The following is a 21,580-nucleotide window of genomic DNA, read 5'->3' as shown; positions in this document are numbered from 1 at the left end:
ATCTCTACCTTCTTGTTGTCAAAAGAGGTCAGATGAGCATATATAAGCATAACTGAAGGTGGCGTCCTTGTTTTTCAAAATAAATTTTATCAGATATTAAGCTTGCCTTTATTTTTATTTTATTTTTATTTTGCTTAGGACGCTGTCTGGAGTAACGTTCAGATAATTTTATTTTTTCAAGCAGAGAGCTCCATCTGATGAGGTGTCCAAACTGACGCCATATCGAGTGAATGTCCGGAATTTTTATTAATAGAAAAATAATTAAATAATATTGATAATGGAGAAGGAAATTGTGTTTTTTTGACATCTAGAAAAAATCTAATAATTTATAATGGCCAATTTAGCGAAAATCTAATTACTCTCTTAACTAAACTGCGGAAAGAAAAAAAAAAAAAAAAACTCTGGACTTCATAGTCCATCAAGGCCGGCCAGAGGACTTCAAAGTCTATCATGGGCCACGGTCAGAGAGAACAGTCTGCTTCAGCCTTCACACAACATGTTGAAAACTTCAGCAATTCGGTTTTGTGACATCTGGACATGATAGACTATAAAGTCCTCTTGCCATGATAGTCTATAAAGGCCGGGATTTTTTTTCCACGGTTTAATTAGTTTGTAATTAGATTTCGCTAAACAGGCCGTGATAGTTATAAACAATCACGTTCTTCTTAGATGTCAAAAAAAATATAATTTTCTTCTCCATTATCAATATTTATTTAATTATTTTTTATTAATAAAAATTTCGGATGAATGTCTTTAGATTTTTGAAAACCTCTCAAACCCTTTCCCATTTTTTTTCCTATTCCAATAATAAAATTTCAGTCCATCCTATTACTCTTGCTCAAGTTATTAAACAGATGTTTAAATAAAAATTTAAAATCTTGTAGTTTAGTCCATTATAGAGATGAGATAGCTCGGGCCCGACCGGATATAGATAGAGTCATCTCCGTATTTTCGCTGAAGTAAGAAATCGTTTTGTTTACTTTGTAAATTCTTATTTTATGATAATAAATTTGTACTAAAATTGTATAATGTCTTATCATGTATAAGTACGAAATCGTTTCGTTTACTTTGTAAATTCTTATTTTATGATAATAAATTTGTACTAAAATTGTATAATGTCTTATCATGTATTCTTGTTAGTTGTATTTACATTAAAAGTACAGTAAAAGAATATATCTTTGTCAAAAAAAAAAAAAAAGTAATAGAATATATAGTGTCAGTCTGTCAGAAGATTTAATGTGAGTCATCATTTTTATGGTATATGATTATTACTCAATTAAAATTGACGAAGACTACATCTCCTTTCAAAAGAAAAAGTTATGAAGAAAGAAAATACATATGCGTTGTTCAATAATTACGTTCCTCAATAATCACGTTCCACGTGGAAAACGTGGAACTGATCCAGATCCAGATCCAGGATATATTGCGTCAGTCTACGCTCAACTACCATGCAGCACAACTGGACCACACAAGAATTCACATCCTCTCCATTACCTGACCGAGCAATACTTAAATTTCTCCTCTCCGTTTTCTCTTCGATTCTTCCTTTTTGGAGCAGATGAAGTGGCAACTGACCGAGCAAGCTAGCGACATCTCTCCTCCGCACAGTGATTTTTTTTTCCCTTCCCTCTGCGTACCCTCTTCTGAAGTGCATCCTTAGTGTTCAAGACTCCAAGTTGTACTACTACTTCTTTTATGTTACGCAATGAAAATTTTGTAAATAACAGATACAATTGCTATTTTTTCTCGATGCATTAGAATCAACAGTAGTAATACCTCGGCTCCTTTTAATTTTGTAACTCAAATAACCAAAATTTATTTTTATTTGTAGCATAATTATAAAAAGTAAACCAAAACATCTCTGGCGGGAATTCAAATTTTATTCAAATTACAAAGACATTTGACGACTTCAAAGACTGGAGACCACCAATTGACACTGTAGCTCCAATTCAGAGATCTCCAAATGGTTTTGCAGCCCCATTATTACTTTATTTTTATTTTTTGTAAATGACATAGAGAAGTATTTTGTCTCCAAACACAAATATCAAGCACAAATACCAAAAAAAATTGTTCTCTGTGCATTAGTCTCCGAACACAAATTGTCATGTAAAATTTTTTGTTCTGCGTCCCCATTTTTCTCCAAACACAATTATCAAGAATTTGAGACTTGAAATTATTAAAAAAAAATGGAGCCGCAGGGAAATTTAGAGGCTTCTAAACTGGGGTCACATAGCCAATTGGCAGCCCGCCAAATACCCATGCAGCCTAGATAAAATTCGAATTTCCACCAAAAATGGTGTTTTGATTTATTTATTTTTTTATGAATATGGTAGAAATAAAAATTTCGGCTCAAATGAACCTTGGCAATATCATGGTTAGTTTTTAATAGAGTTCTAAATAGCTAGTTATAACTACACAATAGCTGCGCTATAGCTTTTTTGAGATACCTTGTTTTTTAGGGAATACTTTATTCCACCATTTTTTTTCTTTCTTTTTTTCCACCAAACCGAGCTTTTAAACCATGGCGATATGAAGAAAAAAAAAATATCCTATTTGTTAGCTCATTCTTCACAATAGTTAAATTTTGAATTCAAGTTTGAGAGGAGAACTTGAAAGCTTTCAGATCTAGAATTTTGACAAAATAAATTGCTAAATACGTTGAAATTTTTATTTCGTCTGAAATTAATGGTAAATAATAATATAGTTGTGGGTCGTGACACTAAATAATATAATATGAAATGGTATGAAGAAAAAAAATTCATTATTACTGTATGGAAGCTTTTATTGTGTTTTTTATTGTAGAAATTATGTAGGGAAAATTTGCAAAATTTCTATTAATGTAAATTTAGAATAATTGTTTTTGTAAGATTAGGTTAATTATTTTAATTTAGGTTAGTTAACACTAATTGTCAGAAAATATAGTTAAATTATGTCAACAATTATTATATGAGGTAAATAGGTTAAATGTAGTTTTTTTTTACAATTAAGTCTGATTTTTAATTTTGTAATGCACGTTCATTTTGTTTTGACCAAAATATAATGTTAAATTTACAAATTAGGTTAGTCTAGGTTAATTGAATGTAGGGTTTTTACGATAATTTTGAAACTCTCTTTAGTAGCCAATGGCACAAACAAAACAACAGAAGCCCCTATATCGGTACTATATATATATTTGCCTATTCCACAACACACGTCATTGCGAATTACTCAAAATGCCATATTATAAATTTAATTTCTAATTCTATAAAATGTCCATATTTTAATGCTTTATTAGCCCAATATAAATTTTTAAATAATTTTAAATTTGATGCAGCCAAACTTCGTGATACAAATCACTGCACATCACAGATGTCTATCGTAGGATGAGAAGATGGAACCGACTTTAAAGAGACTCAATATATACCAAATTTCTTTAGTTACTGGATTGCAATATTGACAAATCATTGATCTCTGTTATAGTTGGAGACCAAAGATGTGTACATTTTATCTCCTTGTGGATGAGGTGACGGTGACTGGATAATGTCAGCTGTAATTTGAGGAATATCAGTATGAGGTAAGCAAAACCATTTTATTTATTTAAGATGATTATTTTATTAAGCGGCATTGGATTCTAACTGTTTATGTCATTGTAATTTACATGTCAACGACGATTAATGGAGCGGAGCGGAGATATTGTTGATTGCATAGGCATTGACCCTCCCAAATCTACATGGTTTCTTTCTTCTCAGTTCTCACGGTACACTTGAAAGCCTATTTAAATATTTATCATTACATCTTGATCTTGTGCATATTTTTGGATAATTACATAATGTGTTGAGCACACATGGATGCAGCTTCATATTTTTGTCGCACCATTTTAGATGGAAGGCATGCTGGTCCAATATAACACATATACAACCAGACCCAACCTCTATCTGTAACCAATTCATGAACAAGACATGAAAAATCTATCAGCATACCTATCCGTCAAGTGGCCAACATAAACTCCGATCGCCATCATAGGTGAGACCGTGATTGAATGCGTGATCCATACGCCCATGCAGCATGCTTGAAAATATGGACGTCAAATTTATAAGAAGGATCCGACTCAAGTAGCATTTTGATACCTTGATAACCAACTTGAATATTATTGACAGTGGTAAGTGTAGCAACCAGGGTTCTAAATATTACGCTATAGCATTTTCAGATCACAAAAGCTATGGTGCTATTTGCACTGTAGCACACTATAATAGCGCAATATGACAATAGCATCGTTTTTTCAACCGTTATGATATGACGCGATAAACATTATTTAAACTTTTGGTAGCAACTCATACGACCTTTTACCAACTCCCAAACAAATCAACATTGCTAGTTTTCTCCCTCCACAACTTATTATATGTGAGCTATTTTTCAGTTCAAGCAGGCGTTTATAAAACATATATAACTATTTTATAAAAAAAATGAAAATTTGAAACCAACAGAACCAACAATGCCACGGGAAGTATCATCGGTTTTGATGGTTCTAGAGAGTCGGTGATATTTCTCATTGTGCAGGGCATTATTACCCCTTTCTTAACTAAAAGCCCTGCACTCTGAACAAAGACATTGTTTCAATTTCAAATACAGTTGAGGCACAAGAACTTCAGACAGAGATGCAAAACATCAAGCAGTTTTAAAAAAAAAGTTTCCTTAGAAAAGGAAGTAATTTCGTGAAAGTGGCACAGAAGATGCCGGCTCACACTTGAGAACCTCCCCATCTGCCGTTACCGTGTATGACTCTGGGTCCACCTTTATTTTTGGCAATGCATCATTTAGTTTCATGTCAAGTTTTGTCAAGCCACGTACATTGCCGACTGCTTCGACCGTCTTTTCTAGCATGTACTTCTTTGCAATCCCTAAGTCTCTTGCAGCCTGTCATTAGTTGCAACTTAAAAATTACAGATCATTTCTTTAAATCATTTTCAAAACTTTTATTAAGTTCTTCAGTACTGAATTTATTTGTATTTGGTAATATTTTAAATAAGTATTTAACAGACTTATCTTATGTTGCTTGGAGATTGTAAAGTCCACAGGTTCAGCCAGTATTGACCGCACCATAACAGTACAAAAGCTGACTTGTAACAAGTCTTTATTTGGTTCAGTTTTATATTTTTTGGGTTTGTGACTGGATTAGGGCATATTTATTTTATTTGATTGCAAGCTTTAGTAACCCTTGAGAGGTTGATTGACAACCAGATATAGTGATCATAACCCGTCAGAGTGAAACCATGCTTACCTTGCTCACAAAAGCAATAGAATTAGCACTTCCAGCCTTCCCAAATGCACCGAACATAGGCCTCATCAACACCTGATTTATAATTAAATATTTAATAATGTCCCACAAAAATAACATAAGACATAGGACCACTGTAAAAATATACTTATTTATTTTTTTTATATCGGATTTTCCATGTTTTTAGTAAGTTCTTTGCTGCTTCTTGTTTTTAAGTTGACGATTGATGCAATTATTGGAGCAATATTGAGTTTCAAGGATAAAGTGCTGACCAATTTATAGTAAAACAAAAGTATAAGCTTCTGACTTAATTACTGACAAAGTGAAGTTCCTTCTTTTTTGGGGTTAAGCAAGAAATAAGAGATACTCTTACAGGTTCCGGTGTCGGAATGCTAGCATTTGGATCGCCCATGTTAGCCCATGCAATGACGCCTCCTTTAATTATCATTTCAGGTTTTGCACCAAAGAATGAAGGCTTCCAGATCACAAGGTCAGCTATTTTTCCAACCTAATCAAGAATCCAAGCAAATATTAGAATTGTTGCCAATCCTTTCAAAACAGACAAAAATGATCTTGCCAAATGGTACCGAGAGCAACAATAACTGTACTGATGTGCCATTATTGGAACTGAAGTACAGTTCACCTAGTTGGAACATACAAATCTAAAGGGGAAAAACATCTCCACTTATATACACCAGCATTAGTTGATTTAAGTCATACCTCGACAGAACCCACAAGGTGAGAAAAACCATTGGCTATGGCTGGATTTATGGTGTACTTCGCAACGTATCTTTTTATACGAAAATTGTCATTATCAGAACCAGCAGGTTCAGTTAATCGGCCTCTTTGCACCTTCATCTTATGTGCAGTTTGCCATGTCCTCGTAATTACCTGAAGAAAGGGTACAGTTTTAAGTTAAAAAAAAAAATGCATCTAAATAGAAATTGGTTTTGGCTTAAGTTTAGCTTCCAAGAAAGAATAAGTGAAATATTATAGAACAGGGTTTTAATTGTCTGACCTCTCCAACACGGCCCATTGCTTGAGCGTCAGAAGAAATAATACTGATTGCACCCATGTCATGCAATATATCTTCTGCAGCAATTGTCTCAGCTCGGATTCTAGACTCAGCAAATGCAACATCTTCTGGAATGTTCTTATCCAGGTGATGACATACCATCTGCAAAAGTTTTTTACCCTTTATTGGTTAACTTGCTGTGTCAGAGCTATTTCATCAACTACTGGCATATTTTGCATTATACTTCTTTTGTCTGTCTTGAGATGCATGTAGTACTGATCTGATTTCCAGACTACTGTCAGGTCAGCTGCTTGTAACATTGCAAATTGGTACAAACTGCTAAATTATGACATTCGAAATCTAAAATGTCCAGACAATCAAACTGAAGTACAAAAATGAGGTTTTCTTCCTAAATTTACCAGCATGTCAAGGTGTTCATCCACTGTATTGCAAGTAAAAGGCCGAGTAGGATTTGTTGAAGAGGGAAGCACATTTTTCACGCCACATACTTTTATAATATCTGGGGCATGACCACCACCTGCGCCTTCACTGCACATACAAGATATTGAGTTATTGCAAGAAACAAGTTGATTAAGGTACATGTGTATCTAATAAATATTTCGTGAGGGACAGAACTAAATTGACTACAGTACTGTAGAATAATGCATCAACCTGTCCAACTAAGCAGTTACCTGTGGTATGTATGTATGGTTCTATCCTTAAAAGCTGCAATTGTGTGCTCAACACATCCTGATTCATTCAATGTATCGGTGTGGATGTTTACCTGTCCAAAGCAAAGTCAATATTGAAGAAAAAGAGAAATGTAAGAAATACCAAATTTCAAAAAACAAAGATAAAAGTACAATAGCTTACCTGAATGTCATAAATATCTGCAACTGATAAACAATTGTCTATTGCTGCCGGTGTGGTTCCCCAGTCTTCATGAAGCTTCAATCCCATAGCTCCTGCCTCGATAATCTCAACTAATCCTTCTGGTTTTGCACTGTTTCCCTGCAAGAATTTCATTTTTTTTATTTCAAAACAAAATTTGAGAGGAAAGAAGCCAAAAAAAACTCTCTCCATTTTACAACAGTTTTTTTTTCAAAAAAATATGAAATATAAAAATATGTACCTTGCCAGTAAATCCGAAGTTCATAGGTATATTATCAGTTGACTGTAGCATCATCTGCATTTGTAAAGGTGCAGGGGTACAAGTGGTTGCACGTGTCCCTTCTGCTGGTCCAGTCCCGCCTCCCACCAATGTTGTAATACCTGTGAAAAGGAATATTTAAGTGTGTGAGTTTCTACTTGCAACTCTGTCCTCTCAAGTCCAGTAAAAATATTACAAGCAACCTACCACTTGATATGGCCTCTTGTGCAAGCTGGGGACATATAAAATGAACATGACAATCGATGCCTCCAGCAGTGACAATCATTCCTTCTCCTGCAATTACTTCAGTACTGACCTGTAGTTATATTTGGAACAACATATTCTCATCTCAGCTTGATGTCTCTGATTATTTAAAAGACAATCTTAATTTCTCGAACACAGTAGTTTCTCTGCATCAAATCAGCTTAAGTTGTGGGCATTATATTCATTAGTTCAGTTTTTTGGGTATCGGTCTGCACTAGTTACACATAAGGTACAAATCAGTGGCCCAATTCAGGGCATTGCCACAAAATTGTATTCATTGTTCTAGTGTTTAAGTTTCCTTTATCTGAAACCACAAAAAAGTTTGGATGGAACTATGCTTACAACTTTCCCGTGACAAATTTGTCTAATTTCATGGATATACACAACTGATCTAAACAGCTAACTGGAAAAATGTAATTAAACAAGGTTTTACCCCAATAATCATGTTTTCATGCACATCATCCATTACATCAGGATTTCCCGCTTTCCCAATAGCGGCAATTATTCCTCCTTTAATTCCAATGTCGGCCTTGTATATACCCGTGTAGTCTATTATAACTGCATTAGTGATAACTGTATCTAAGCATGCTGAGGAAGTGTACCCAGTACCCTGACCCATCCCATCGCGTAACACCTTACCACCTCCAAATACACACTCGTCACCATATAAGGCCAGATCCTTTTCGATCTCTGCATACAAGTCGGTGTCTCCTAATCGTATCTTGTCACCAGTTGTTGGTCCATACATGTTTGCATATTTCTCACGAGAAACTATGCAGTCAAAGCCTGTGCTATTACCAATGACCCCCTCACTACAGTGACAAGGCATAGATATGTTACGTGGTGTTCATAAGTCATAACATGATATTTTGGAAAGATATTTGAAAAATGAGTATCTTTCCAACATTATTATCAGTTTTCTAGGGCTTTGACTTGCTATATAGTATTTACCACAAAAGCTTATAGAAGAAAAAACACCTAAAATATTAAAGATTGGTATTTACAATAAGCCAAGAGGAAAGCCCTAACCTGACAGTTAGCTCTTCTTCATGACCAAACCCATTGGAAATAACATTCTTCATGACCTCTTCAAGCTTAGACTCATCAACTGGACCATCTACAAGACCACTTCCACCCCGTATGACTTTTGAACCCCCAATACTTACAAGAGTTACATATTTGGCATCACCTGGCTACAGTTTTAAAAACCAACATAAGTGTCATTATTTGTGGACTCAGTGAATGTAGAGCTTCAAGAAATACTAAATATTTATTAATTTAGTTACAAAAAGGAAGATAAATCAACTATTGGTGCTTTGAGTAAAATATAGTGCATAAATTATTTATTGAAAACAGTTTATACTTGATAACACAGATATCCAGTCTAGAAATGAAGCAGAAGAAATGATGGTTATGATCCTAAAGACCTAAACAGAAATGAAAGATCTGTCCAACTTATTGCAAAAGAAACAAAATAGAGTTGATGGAAAGCACCTCAAAACGTGTGGCAGTTCCAGCTGGGATATTCAGTCTCATTCCGTATGACCTTCTCCTATCAAAAATCAAGTATGGATTTACCTCTATGAAGTGATAGTGGCTCCCAATCTGCAGAAGGGAAGCAAAGTAAAAACAGGAAAATGAAATATTCAAACTTCCTTATAATAAATGCAAAAGCGTAGAAACAGAGAGTTAATGGGAAGGATTATAATTTCAGCCTGTGCATAGTGGGAAGTTATTATATTATGAACCCAAACTTGCAGTAGACCCAATTAAGCCTAACTTCAACCTACTTTTGCCTGATCCCCCTCAGCTTTTCTATGCCTCAATTTGACCAATTAAGCCTCAATTAATCTTAATTGTTCAATTAACCACTGTATAGGTAAAAGTAAAGAAAGAAAAAACTTTAGATCTATAAAAGGGAAAAAATGGAGGTGAGTCAGTATTCAGAGTAATGTGGCACTAAAATTATCACGCAAATAGTATCAACATCAAATAGTGTTCTAATATTTGATTCTTGGATGTAAAGTCATCATCCAAATTATTTGGATCTATAGAAGCTTTACAAAGATTCAAAGGAATCAAGATCCTCACTAGAATACTAGCGACCAGACTGCAAGGAGCCCTGAACAAACTCATTAGCTCCAGGCAAATGGAAACAATTCAAACTGACACTGCGTTAGAAGTGCGTGCATGGAGTGTTGTTGATAATTGCTAGCAAATTTCAATTACAAGATTCTATTTTCGTTTGCTTTGAATCTTTGTGAAGTTTTTCTTAAATGTAATGAAAATTGTTAACCTTCAAAAAAAAATATTTCAGTCTAGCTTTGGGAAAGAACAAAGGAAGGTGTTACCTTGTAAGTGTCATTATCACTTTAACAATGAGGGTGCTGGATAAATTACCTGAATAGGCCTATCAGCCTTATTAACAACTTTCAATTTGATTGAACGTCTTCCAAGATTAAGAACAATATTTCCAGATTTTATAATTAGTTCACCAGGACATAGATCGTCTTCAATCCCAGTGAACTTCTCAAGTGAAGGAACTGCAATAAATATTTTATCAACTACGGCCTGACAGATCATGAGCAAAAAAATTTCCAATACTGCATATTGTAACTATTCAAACAAGGTTAATCATTCCGCTTTTCTCTTCTCTCTTCGATTTCTACTAAATTTGTCTCCAGTGGTTCTTTCTCTGGTACTGTACAGCTCCGCATACATACAGGGTGTTTGCTAATACATGCTGGGCAATATCAGTATTTACTGGCATAGCCAAAGCATATCTGACCAGGAAAAATGCAGCTTAATTTATTCATAGGTACCCACAAAAGTTTCTAAACCAAGTCAGATTAGAGATGGTATAACAAACCTGGGAGAAATGAACCGTGCAATGCCAACTCCAAATTCCCATTTTCACTCGCAATTGGATCATGTATTGTTATTAGCTTTGTTCCATCCAAAAAAGTTCCTTCAACCTGATGGGAATTTGAAGGCGAAAATAACCATTCAACTAATCATTATTAAGAGCTTGCTGTTCATCATACACCACTAAAATGAGGAGGATACTTGCCGTGTTATCTTAATCAGATTAGTGATCAATACAACGAGTTATGTTATTACTTCGAAACCATACCAATTAGGACAGGAAGTCAGCAACTGTGGTGGTACCTAGCCAAAATATGTAGATCCACTGTGACTAGCCCAAAACAGGAAAAAAAATCCAACATCATTTTTTCAATTTATGTTTGTTTAATGCTTAGCACTATAGAATGAAAAAAAATATGAAGATTTAGCCTGGAAAAATCTGGTAAATCTGGTACTTGACCAGTACATCCCAAACCACTCAAGGTCAAGATTGTCGTGGTGCTGCAATTAATCGCCTAGTATAGTAAAAACCTTGGATCCCGCAATATTTTAGACCAATATTTCAGTGAAGTTTTTCAAATAAATCATTTTATAAAAAATGTAAACTACAGTTGAACCCAGTGATTTTGTTTGAAAATAACCTGGACAGTGTATAGGAGGTGTGGGACAGCTGGGAGAACTTGCCTCCTGATAAAAATGGAAAATAAAAAAAACTAAGGTGAATAATTGAAGGTAATTATCTCAAATTCTCAATAAGACAGCAACAAAAAAAATTACCAACATATAATTAGTCACCTTTTGTAAGCAGCTAAACACTGTTTTCAAGTATTGCCTTTTAAGATTTAAATGATATTTTAACCAAGAATAAAAATTTGTTCGTGTTTCAGTGTTCAGTCTGAGTGTATGACAAATTTGAAAAATACAAATCTGTGCTATTTCTCAACAGATGACACCAATAAAGCCAATTTTTCAATCCAGCCAAGTTACGTAGAGATGACCATCAACTTAGAAACTAAACCTTAATGTGTTCAATAAGCCTTAAACCCGATTTTGTCCAAGTTCACCCTTGCAATATACAACTATATTTTCCTCAGTGAGAATGCAGTTTCAGCTTTAATTCACCCTAAACAGTTCGATTAACCACAAACAGCAACAATAAAAAGACAAATAGAACATCAAGACAATAGGCAAACTAGAAATAAACACACAAGTATGGGAGATAACTGATAAGCCATCTGACAAAAATCCAACAAAATTAGCATTATTGAGATTCTTGATTTTGCTCCAAAATTCTGATTAGATGTTCAGTTCACAAACTCAAATTCAACAACTTTCCTTTTCTTTTTGAGTACTTAAACAATGTCAGATAATAAGTCAAGAATTTAAATTACCTGCCCAATAATTGCTTTCCTAGGTCCATCAGATCTGTCACACTCTTGTCACCATCCCGAACAAATTCTAAAATCTGTCAGAAGAATATTTCAGAGATGTAAGCACCCTGTGCTGATACTTTGTAATTAAATAAGACTGACAGTTAGTGGATTTGGTGCCGACCCTGTTCGTCCATTCTTATGAGGAGCTCCACTGGTGATAAATCACGAAGAAATACGCACCGCTAATAATACTATTTTAGCAAATGTTTGTCATTTTGCAGAAAGTAAAGACAGTACCTGAGTAGCTATAAGAGCAACAGCCTCAGTGTAATTGAGGCGAAGGCCTCGAGCTAGGCGCTTCTGCGCAAGTAACCCAGCATTGTGCAGCGCCAATTTTTCCACCTCTCTCGGCACGAGTTTCATTTTCTACTCTTTTCTGATGATTCCCAATTAATTCTCTACAATAGCAGAGTGAAAAGTCAGATTCTTAGAGTACCTCTAGGCCTTTCAGAAGTGCAAAACTATTATTAGTGAGAAGTGTATTCTGGTTTTTGCTGTGATTGGGTACAGATTATTTAAAGTCAACTCCAGAAAGTCTAACATGAATAATGAAGTGCATCAGCACTCACTAATAGAATTTATCATTTGTACTTGCTTTGCTTTCAGGCAGCTCAAAGAAACCAGAAAGCAAGAAAACGAACACAAACTTTTCGACGAAAAGCCACATCCAACAAAATTCCTAGAGGTATCAATAAATTTACGCCTTTACCCACAACCCAGGCCCAGCAAACGGAAAAACATGCAAAGCATCAAAGTGGCAAATGAAAATCGAGAACCTCCAATACGAATGGAGTGAAAAAAAAATAGAGAAATAAGTACGGTATACCGATGCTTTACAGTACCTCTTAGATCGCTTCTACAAAGCTCGTCGATCAGTCTCTGAGGACTGAGATGGTGTTAGAGTAGAGAAAAAGCAAATTAGTCGTTGAATCGTTCGGCTGAATCTGTATTTTTTCCATTTTCCTATTCTCCGTCAATTTTATTGCGTCGGATTCGGATAGATTCGGAACTGGAAAGAATCTTGTGAATTTTTAATTAACCCATCAACGAATTCATATTTTAGGATGACGAGCGCTAGCGGGGCCCCCAACTTTGCGAATGGACTATGGAGGGGAACTCGGATCACCCCGTACTGGAATTCGCATCTCTCATATATTATATTTTGCGTGACTCTTTGGAAAATCTCAACCGTTCAAATACGTTCTGCACGAACTCCAAAGATCAAATAATACTGGTCCCAGCGCTATCCCCGAATAAGCACCAGACACGTAATGTATTGCACGTCCAATAATTAAATTTAGACTGCTTTTTAACCGACATTTTTATTTTTACCCAATTAAAAAATTATTTTAATAATAATAACCAAGGTATATGAAGAATTTTAAAAATACCCAAACCGTGCAATTTTTTCACGGCTTGGAATTTTAATTCCCGTCCGTGGAATTTTTTCACAGGCCCAACTTTTTTTTTTTTTTTTTTTTTACAAAACAGAAAATTGTATTTATTTTTTATTTTTTGTATTGAAATATTAGAAATGTTGGATATATTTCTTTGAAAATAGATGGAATACAATATAATTTGATTTATTAGAAAGACTGCAACAAATAACCCGGATCAATATTTTTCAGGTCGGATTTTTCGCGGCTGTAAGAAAAATTAATATATTTTTTTATGTGTTATTGGAAAAAAATAAAAATACTTAGATTCCGAGTTATTGATCCCGGTTCAAAAGTCACTTCTATGTAATCTAGAAAATATTATGATCTTTCTAGTACATTTAATTTATTAAAAGTTATATCTATTTTGAAAAAAAAAACAAAATTTTTAATTTATTTAATAATTATTATTCAAAAATAATTCTCAAAATAGATACAACTTTTAATAAATTAAATGTACTAGAAAGATCATAATATTTTCTAGATTACCTAGAAGTGACTTTTGAATCAGGATCAATAACTCGGAATGTAAGCATTTTTATTTTTTTCCAATAACACAAAGAAATATATTAATTTTTCTTACAGCCGTGAAAAATCCGATCTGAAAAATATTGATCCGGGTTATTTGTTGCAGTCTTTCTAATAAATCAAATTATATTGTATTCCATCTATTTTCAAAGAAATATATCCAACATTTCTAATATTTCAATACAAAAAATAAAAAATAAATACAAATTTCTGTTTTGTAAAAAAAAAAAAAAAAAAAGTTGGGCCCATGGAATTTTTCCACGGGCGGGAATTAAAATTCCACGGTTTGGGTATTTTTAAAATTCTTCATAAACCTTGGTTATTATTATTAAAATAATTTTTTAATTGGGTAAAAATAAAAATGTCGGGCTTTTTAACTCTGACACGAATACATTTAAGTAGGGAATAGGGATAAATTTAAGTAGGAATAATTAAATATAGACTATTTTTTAAATCTGACACGTCCAATATTAAGTCCTAATTAGAATTGCCCTCTCTAGCATTGAACTATTTGCCCTGATTACAGTAGACTTGGTTTTATGTCTAAATTTTTTTTTAAAGGTTAGTGGAGATTTCCTCGGCTATTTTTTTTAATACCCTTGAAAAAAAAATTTAAAAGTGCCCTTCGATTTAATTTTTTTATATAAATGCCTCGACCTCCTGGCCCACGGGCGGGTCACAGCACTAGCGGACCGCCCGTGGGACGGGCGGTCCTCTTTTTTTTCAAAGATCTTAGTATTTTGATTTTAATAATTTTGTGAAGAAAAAGTTTTCTTGTTTAGAGTGTATGTCAAAAAATAAAATATTTGATATTTATGAATAACTCTTTATAGTTTTGATTTTTTTTTTTTTTGTGAACTTTGATTTTATTTGTCAGTTGGATATCACAAGTCTAAATATAACACTAATTAAGGACTTGACTCTTATTCAAAAATTTCCAAGCTCTGACAGCTTGTTGATCTTCTTCTCTTTATTTATGATACTAAAACAGTAAGTTAGAGCTGCTAAAATGTTCAAACATCAGATTATATCTATATCCATGCACAAAGTATCCTAAACTGACATCTGGTATGGTACCAAGTCCAAACTCAGCAGCCAAGCACTAGGCAAAGGCCATTGGTATAGTGCAATGCACTAAAAACATTAAATTTGACCTTTGCTGGTAAATCAGCAAATATGGATTGATACAAGGACTAAACTGCAAAAGTGATTGCATCATCATGTAGAGCATTCAAAAATACACAGAATTGATAAAAATTTTAACTTATTTGGATTTTTCTACATTTAGTTATGAATTTCCAAATTTTAATTTTCGAAAAAACTTTAAACAACTATAACTTTAGCTATGAAAGTCGGATTTACACATATGAGCACTTTTCGAAAAGGAGAGGACGAGAAGGATCCAATTTTGCCCAGGGGTAACTTGGGCATCGTCGTATAAAGCATCATAATTTCAAAAAAACATCGTTTAGGGCCTCAAAAATCTAGTTTAAGTTTTCGTTCGACGGTAGGCATTAAAAAATAGCGATTTTCAAAGCATCTTAATAAATAGTAAAAAAATTCAAAAATATATAAAATTTGGTCTCCAAGCACATTTTAATATATATTAAACATCTAACGGTTTGGATCGGCTATTTGGACTTCGAAACTAGAGATATGAGCGCGAATTAAAACGCCCCGTTTAATTCACGAAGTAGCGTAGCCTTACTCTGCATGTATATATATGTATATGTAGAGTTAGGCTGGGGTGCTATGGATAGCATAGTGGCCTCTATGCTACGGCTCAATATTCGAGTTTTCAAAATTCAAACGGTCGATCCGAACCGTTCATCTTATTCTCCATATTAATATCTGCTTGGAGACCAAATTTTATAATTTTCTGAATTTTTTTACTATTTATTAAGCCACTTTGAAAATTGCTAATCCAACGGTTTTACTGTTTTGTGCAGCCACTGTTGGATCAACAATTTTGTAAAATACTTAATAAATAGTAAAAAAATTCAGAAAAATGTAAAATTTGGTCTCCAAGCAGATATTAATATGGAGAATAAGATGAACGGTTCGGATCGACCGTTTGGATTTTGAAAACTCGAATATTGAGCTGTAGCATAGAGGCCACTATGCTATCCATAGCACCCCAGCCTAACTCGTATATGTATATATTTATAATGGGTCTGTCTAAATTGCTGCTGGCAGCAGTTCTGCCCAGGTGCTGCCGGAGTTTTTTTTAGCCGTGTGATGTCCAAACAACAAATCCAAACCGTTAGATGTTTAATCTATATTATAATCTACTTGGAGACCAAATTTTACATTTTTTGAAATTTTTTTACTATTTATTAAGCTGGTTTGAAAACCGCTGATTTCAGTAATTTTCTGCAGCATTGAAATTAGCGGTTTTCAAACCAGCTTAATAAATAGTAAAAAAATTCCAAAAAATGTAAAATTTGGTCTCCAAGTAGATTATAATATAGATTAAACATCTAACGGTTTGGATTTGTTGTTTGGACATCACACGGCTAAAAAATGCCCCGGCAGCACCTGGGCAGAACTGCTGCCAGCAGCAATTTAGCCACAGCTTATTTATAATATATACATATATACATATATTATAAAAAACTGAGTTTATAAAAAAAAAATTGTATATATGTATATGTATATGTGTATATGTGTATATGTGTATGTGTATATGTGTATGTGTATATGTATATGTGTATATAGCTCTGTGTATATGTATATGTATATGTGTATATGTATATAGTATATATGTATATATGTATATGTATATGTCACACCCCAAACCAGAAATTCTAAATTAAGGTGTGATCAACCTCGCATCGTGCTTAATTAATCATTAAGCACGCAAGGCTAAGATAAACATAATAGTAAAAAAAAAACAGCAGCGGAAGCATAATATAAAATGTCAAGCATCAGTCACATATAAATAAATAAACATAAACATACACATCATACAAAGTGTAATCTATGTCACCTCAAATTAACATCATCTAAAGAAGGAGAGTACATGATCTAATGAGTTCCGTATATAATACAAAAATACAAATACTCATGATCCTACCCAAAACCCTAAATGACAGTAAATCAAACGGTGTGGCCATCGACAGCTCCTGGCACCTCCTGCTGCGGACCGCCAGACTCTATACCTAAAACCCACGAAACAACTTGTGGGTGAGCAACGAATCGCCCAGTATGTGACCCAGAATTATCCCCTCAGTGATCCTCTATGGTCAAAACACTTTCATATATATAAATTTCGTACAGTTATGAATACAATTAAATATGCACAAGTGAAAACCTATCTCAATATCTAATAGTCATAAAAACACTTTTAATTAATGCCATGATGCGATTATTCTAATATGCCAACATGCGAAATAAACCCAAAGTCAAAATACAATATCGGATAGTAATCAATTCGGAGTCTAGTACCAAAGCACTATGTGAACAAATATAATAATAATACGAAATTAAGTAAATCAACCCGTGTCGTGCCAATAGTATCAAAAGAATTGAATAATATAATACAAGGACTGTGATCAGGAAACAATGATACACGTTGCCTAATGACATCGCGCATTGCCCACAAGATTAGCATTACACTAGCACACTAGCCGATGGTTATACCTTTACCAAAAAGAATCTGAATAATATAATCCAAGGACTGTGATCAGGGAACAATGATACACGTTGCCTAATGACATCGCGCATTGCCCACAAGATTAGAATTACACTAGCACACTAGCCGATGGTTATATCTAAATCCGGTGTGTCATCTCGCCTAAACGATTCATCAATCAAACATATAAAATAGGAGAATCATACAATTCAAGTCGTAAAAACATGAGACACGCAGCCTCGTATCAAAACATAGGACACGCAGTCCAGTATCACAAACCAGAGACACGCAGCCTCGTATCAAAACATAGGACACGCAGTCCAGTATCACAATCCAGAGACACGCAGCCTCGTATCACACACATGAGACACGCAACCTCGTACCAAAAACATAGGACACGCAGTCCAGTATCACAGACAAGAGACACGCAGCCTCCTATCTCAAAAACATGAGACACGTAGCCTCGTTTAAAAACCGTTCTAGGCATGTAGCTCCTAACGTAGGTGGGAAAACTCCTGAATCGTTCGTACATCCGGACTCAAACCGGTGCACGTAAAATTGTAAAATAAAACGAAAAATATATAGTTCCAACTAGTACATATAATATAAATCCTAAGGCCATCCGAGAATCAAGTGACGCTCGGCTCAGTGGCTATCGGATCGTCCCATACCAAGTGACACAAGACGGAACGAAGTCACTCGGCCCTGCTCAGCTCTCACCAATGCATGCATATGCACGTAAAATAATAATATATTGTCTTCTACGAGAAAAATACAACTAATAACCTAATATTCTAATAATACATATTTACAATATTATTTAATTACTCTACTCCTAAAATACAGTAAATTCGAGTTTTTCAGGGTTTATGCAATTCTAACTATAGTGCAGAAAGAATAAACATGCTATACAGTTTTAATGCATCTACTTAAATAAAGTGCGGATGTCAGGTCAGATGGATCGACTAGTAAGAGTACGCCCACGAAAGAAAATAATTCAGATATCCCACACCTGTAGGGCTGGAGTCTCTGTCGCTAATAATCAGCGTGCTCCGCGTATGCTCCAAACTGCGAGTCAGTCAGATCGGTCCACGGATCGAACTCGTACGGAGTCGACTGATCTGAAATTATGAAATTATAACTAATTAAGATCAACTCTAAATTATTCTAACCTTCGCCCCAATTAATGTGTAAATCAAATTCTCGATTATTTCGATTTTATAAAAATTACCGATTCAGTCAGTCTGACTAAATTGGTTAGTCAGATATTAATTATTTACTTTGATCTAAATTAATCTAATTTAATTCTAAAATAATTTATATTTTTAATAATTTAATTTGAAGATAAATTACTTGTAAAAATTCTAATGTCGAAATATTCGCAAAAATAATCATTTGTTAGTTACAGTGATTTTAAACGTGTCTTAACTATTAATATATTCTAATTACTTATTTATTTGATATATTTTAGCTTAACCCTAATTATTTTAAATCGGTCGAAATGTGGTTTCAAAAGTTAACTTATTATCAAAAATTTCTAATGCTATTTATTTTTATAAACATGCATAAATTATGTAATTATTACTAAACTAATAAGTATTAAAATATACTTTTATTTATATTATAATTTAGATACGTAAATTAGTCTTACAAAATTTTAGAGAATAAATGTTTATCTATTGTACGTGTTTTTCTAATTATTTCTAAGTCGAGCAATTCATTATTTTATAGCTAATCTAATTCTACGTGTAATTAGTCGTTTTAAATCTAAATCAAAAATAAATATTTCTCGTTGCTAATTAATTGTCCTTTATTAATTAGCAACGAGTTTTCGTACAAGTTCGAAAATGTTTAAAAGAAATGTTTTAATTTAAAAACTTATTATGAAACTTTTATTTTATTTTAAGTATGTTGGGTGTTTTAATTTGGGTATACCATAGTTTATTAATTTTATTCAAATAATATGTACAAGTATCAGCTAAATAATATTCTTATGGTTTAATAATAAATTAGATTGTGTTATCAAGAATATTGCTGCTTCATTTGTTTAGTTTAATAAAATAAAATTAAAATAAATTATTTATAAACATATTCTTAAGTATCTATTATGTGCAGGTATATAATTTGATTGTACATATTTTATTGTTAACGTGACGCTATTGATTGTATTTTCATTATTTTATATTTTGTTTTTAGCTAAACTTAAGAATAAAGACACAATCAGATGCTATTTCAAATCCTCATTTTTTCGGCGCAAATCAGAAAACTCAAAAGTCATTTTTAAATTATTTTTGATATTATATTTTGGCTTATCAACGGTTCAATCCGCAGTTATATTAAAGGCCTAATCTAAATGAATATATTATAGGTCTAATTAAAAATCAACATCTCATTCTAAATAAATTCTTGGCCTCATTTTACATTCAAAAATTTCAAATTTGCATAGAGGCCCCTACTCCTAATTTATTTACCACAAGTCAAGGTTTATTCAATATACATCCCTCCATATTATCAAATTTTACCAATAACCCCTCTATTTAAATTTTGTGCCTTTGTCAATATCATAACAAAGGTCATCTAGAGAGGGATCGAGCAATTCGATCGAGTTGGGAAAAATCAACAACCCGTACTCGATAATTAATCAATTCAAGTGCTACGGTCTCGAAATAAATTGATCGATATAAGTCGCACAAGGCGCATAATTCCGATCAAGTCGGAAAAATCAATAACCCACACTCAAAAATTAGCAATTCAAATTATACAGCATTAATCGACTCATCAAGGCACAAATCAAGAATTTAGAAGTGAATTTCAGAAATTACCCGAAAGAGAGAATGTCAAAAGAAAGCGGCCGGTTCCGAGGGTTTCGCCTCGCCTCACGGCCATCTCACTCGGGCACAAGCTAGCACCATAGCAACCACAAGAACGCACTAGCAGAACCGAAATTGCAAGCACAACCAAAATCCAAATTTCTAGGGTTTTCAAAATCTCAATCAAAGGCAACCGAGACAACAAGAGAGAGGTCAGTCGGAAGAGGGATCCACGGTTTAGGGAGAGAAGAAAGGAAGGGTTTTCCGGTGGGGCCGCGGGTCAGTGAACAATGGCGTGGGTTAGGGTTTTGACGAGAGAGGCGGGAAAAGAGAGAGGGGGCGGGGTGCCGGTGGGGTTCACGGATCAAAGAAAGAGGAGAGAATGGGGCGGGGTGGGCTGGCTGCTGCAGCGGCAGAAGGGAGGAGGAAACGGGAGGGGGAGTTTTGGCGTAAGAAGAAAGCAGAGGTGGGGGGTCTGCTGTGTCCTGTGTGGGGTTCGCCAACAGAGAGAGAAAGAGAGAGATAAGAGTGGGAGGGATAATTAAATCCCTTACTTTAAGATTCGTGCAGAAGGGTACATCAATGGTTCAATTAATTCAGATATTTAATTTGCCTCAATCAATTTGTATAAGATCCGCAGTGTTTATAAAATTTCGAATCGAGACTTCGTAAATTATTATAAAGTCGTAAGAATATTTTTACGTGTTTATAATTTGATTTGATTTTTTTATCCGAATAATTCGATATTAATTAGTATATATATATATACACAAAAAATTATCAAATCAAATCTTTATAATTCCTAAATAAATAAAATTTGTAACTTTAATATAAAATTACTCGTACAAAAATTTGTACGTTTAATCTACTAATTCCAACTCTATTTATTTATTTCTTCACATGAATTCATTTTATTTTATTTTCAAATTCTTATTTTCGTTCCATAATTTCATAAATAATTTATATCTCCAATTTTTAATTTATATTTTTAAATTGTTTTAGTTCTAACTCCTATAATTCAAATGTATATAATTCATAGGTCGTTTATATTTCGAAATTTTTAGATTCGATTAAAATTAAAACAGACAATCTGATCGATCATTAATTTAGTTAGAAATTTTTATTTAGTGTAAATATCATTTTAGAAATTAATCACGTTTTAAAATTTCGGAATATAACAGTATATGTATA

The 21,580-nt window shown here is 33.6% G+C and overlaps 1 protein-coding gene across 2 annotated transcripts; it reads right to left on the bottom strand.

Moving 5' to 3' along the window:
* Positions 1-4,354: 4,354 nt before the first annotated feature.
* URE (urease) lies at positions 4,355-20,543 on the bottom strand. 2 transcript variants are annotated; one of them, XM_078294194.1, is made up of 20 exons: positions 20,402-20,543; positions 18,592-18,700; positions 12,219-12,379; positions 11,940-12,013; positions 11,190-11,235; positions 10,553-10,658; positions 10,084-10,226; positions 9,178-9,288; positions 8,713-8,876; positions 8,117-8,495; positions 7,627-7,735; positions 7,402-7,541; positions 7,143-7,280; positions 6,962-7,053; positions 6,689-6,818; positions 6,273-6,431; positions 5,975-6,145; positions 5,628-5,762; positions 5,258-5,329; positions 4,355-4,893 (listed from the first exon to the last, which is right to left on the bottom strand). In XM_078294194.1, the coding sequence occupies exons 3-20, from the start codon at positions 12,342-12,344 to the stop codon at positions 4,672-4,674; spliced, it is 2,517 nt and encodes an 838-aa protein (XP_078150320.1). In that variant the 5' UTR covers positions 12,345-12,379; positions 18,592-18,700; positions 20,402-20,543; the 3' UTR covers positions 4,355-4,671. The 2 variants fall into 2 exon arrangements, with proteins under 2 accessions (XP_078150320.1, XP_078150313.1); XM_078294187.1 differs by lacking the exons at positions 18,592-18,700; positions 20,402-20,543 and adding an exon at positions 12,824-13,092.
* Positions 20,544-21,580: the final 1,037 nt, after the last annotated feature.

This window comes from Carex rostrata, chromosome 2 (genome assembly GCF_964058835.1).
Source record: "Carex rostrata chromosome 2, lpCarRost1.2, whole genome shotgun sequence".
Taxonomy (NCBI): Eukaryota; Viridiplantae; Streptophyta; class Magnoliopsida; order Poales; family Cyperaceae; genus Carex; species Carex rostrata.
Note: the sequence above shows the minus strand (reverse complement) of the source record. Positions and strands in the feature narration are given on the sequence as shown.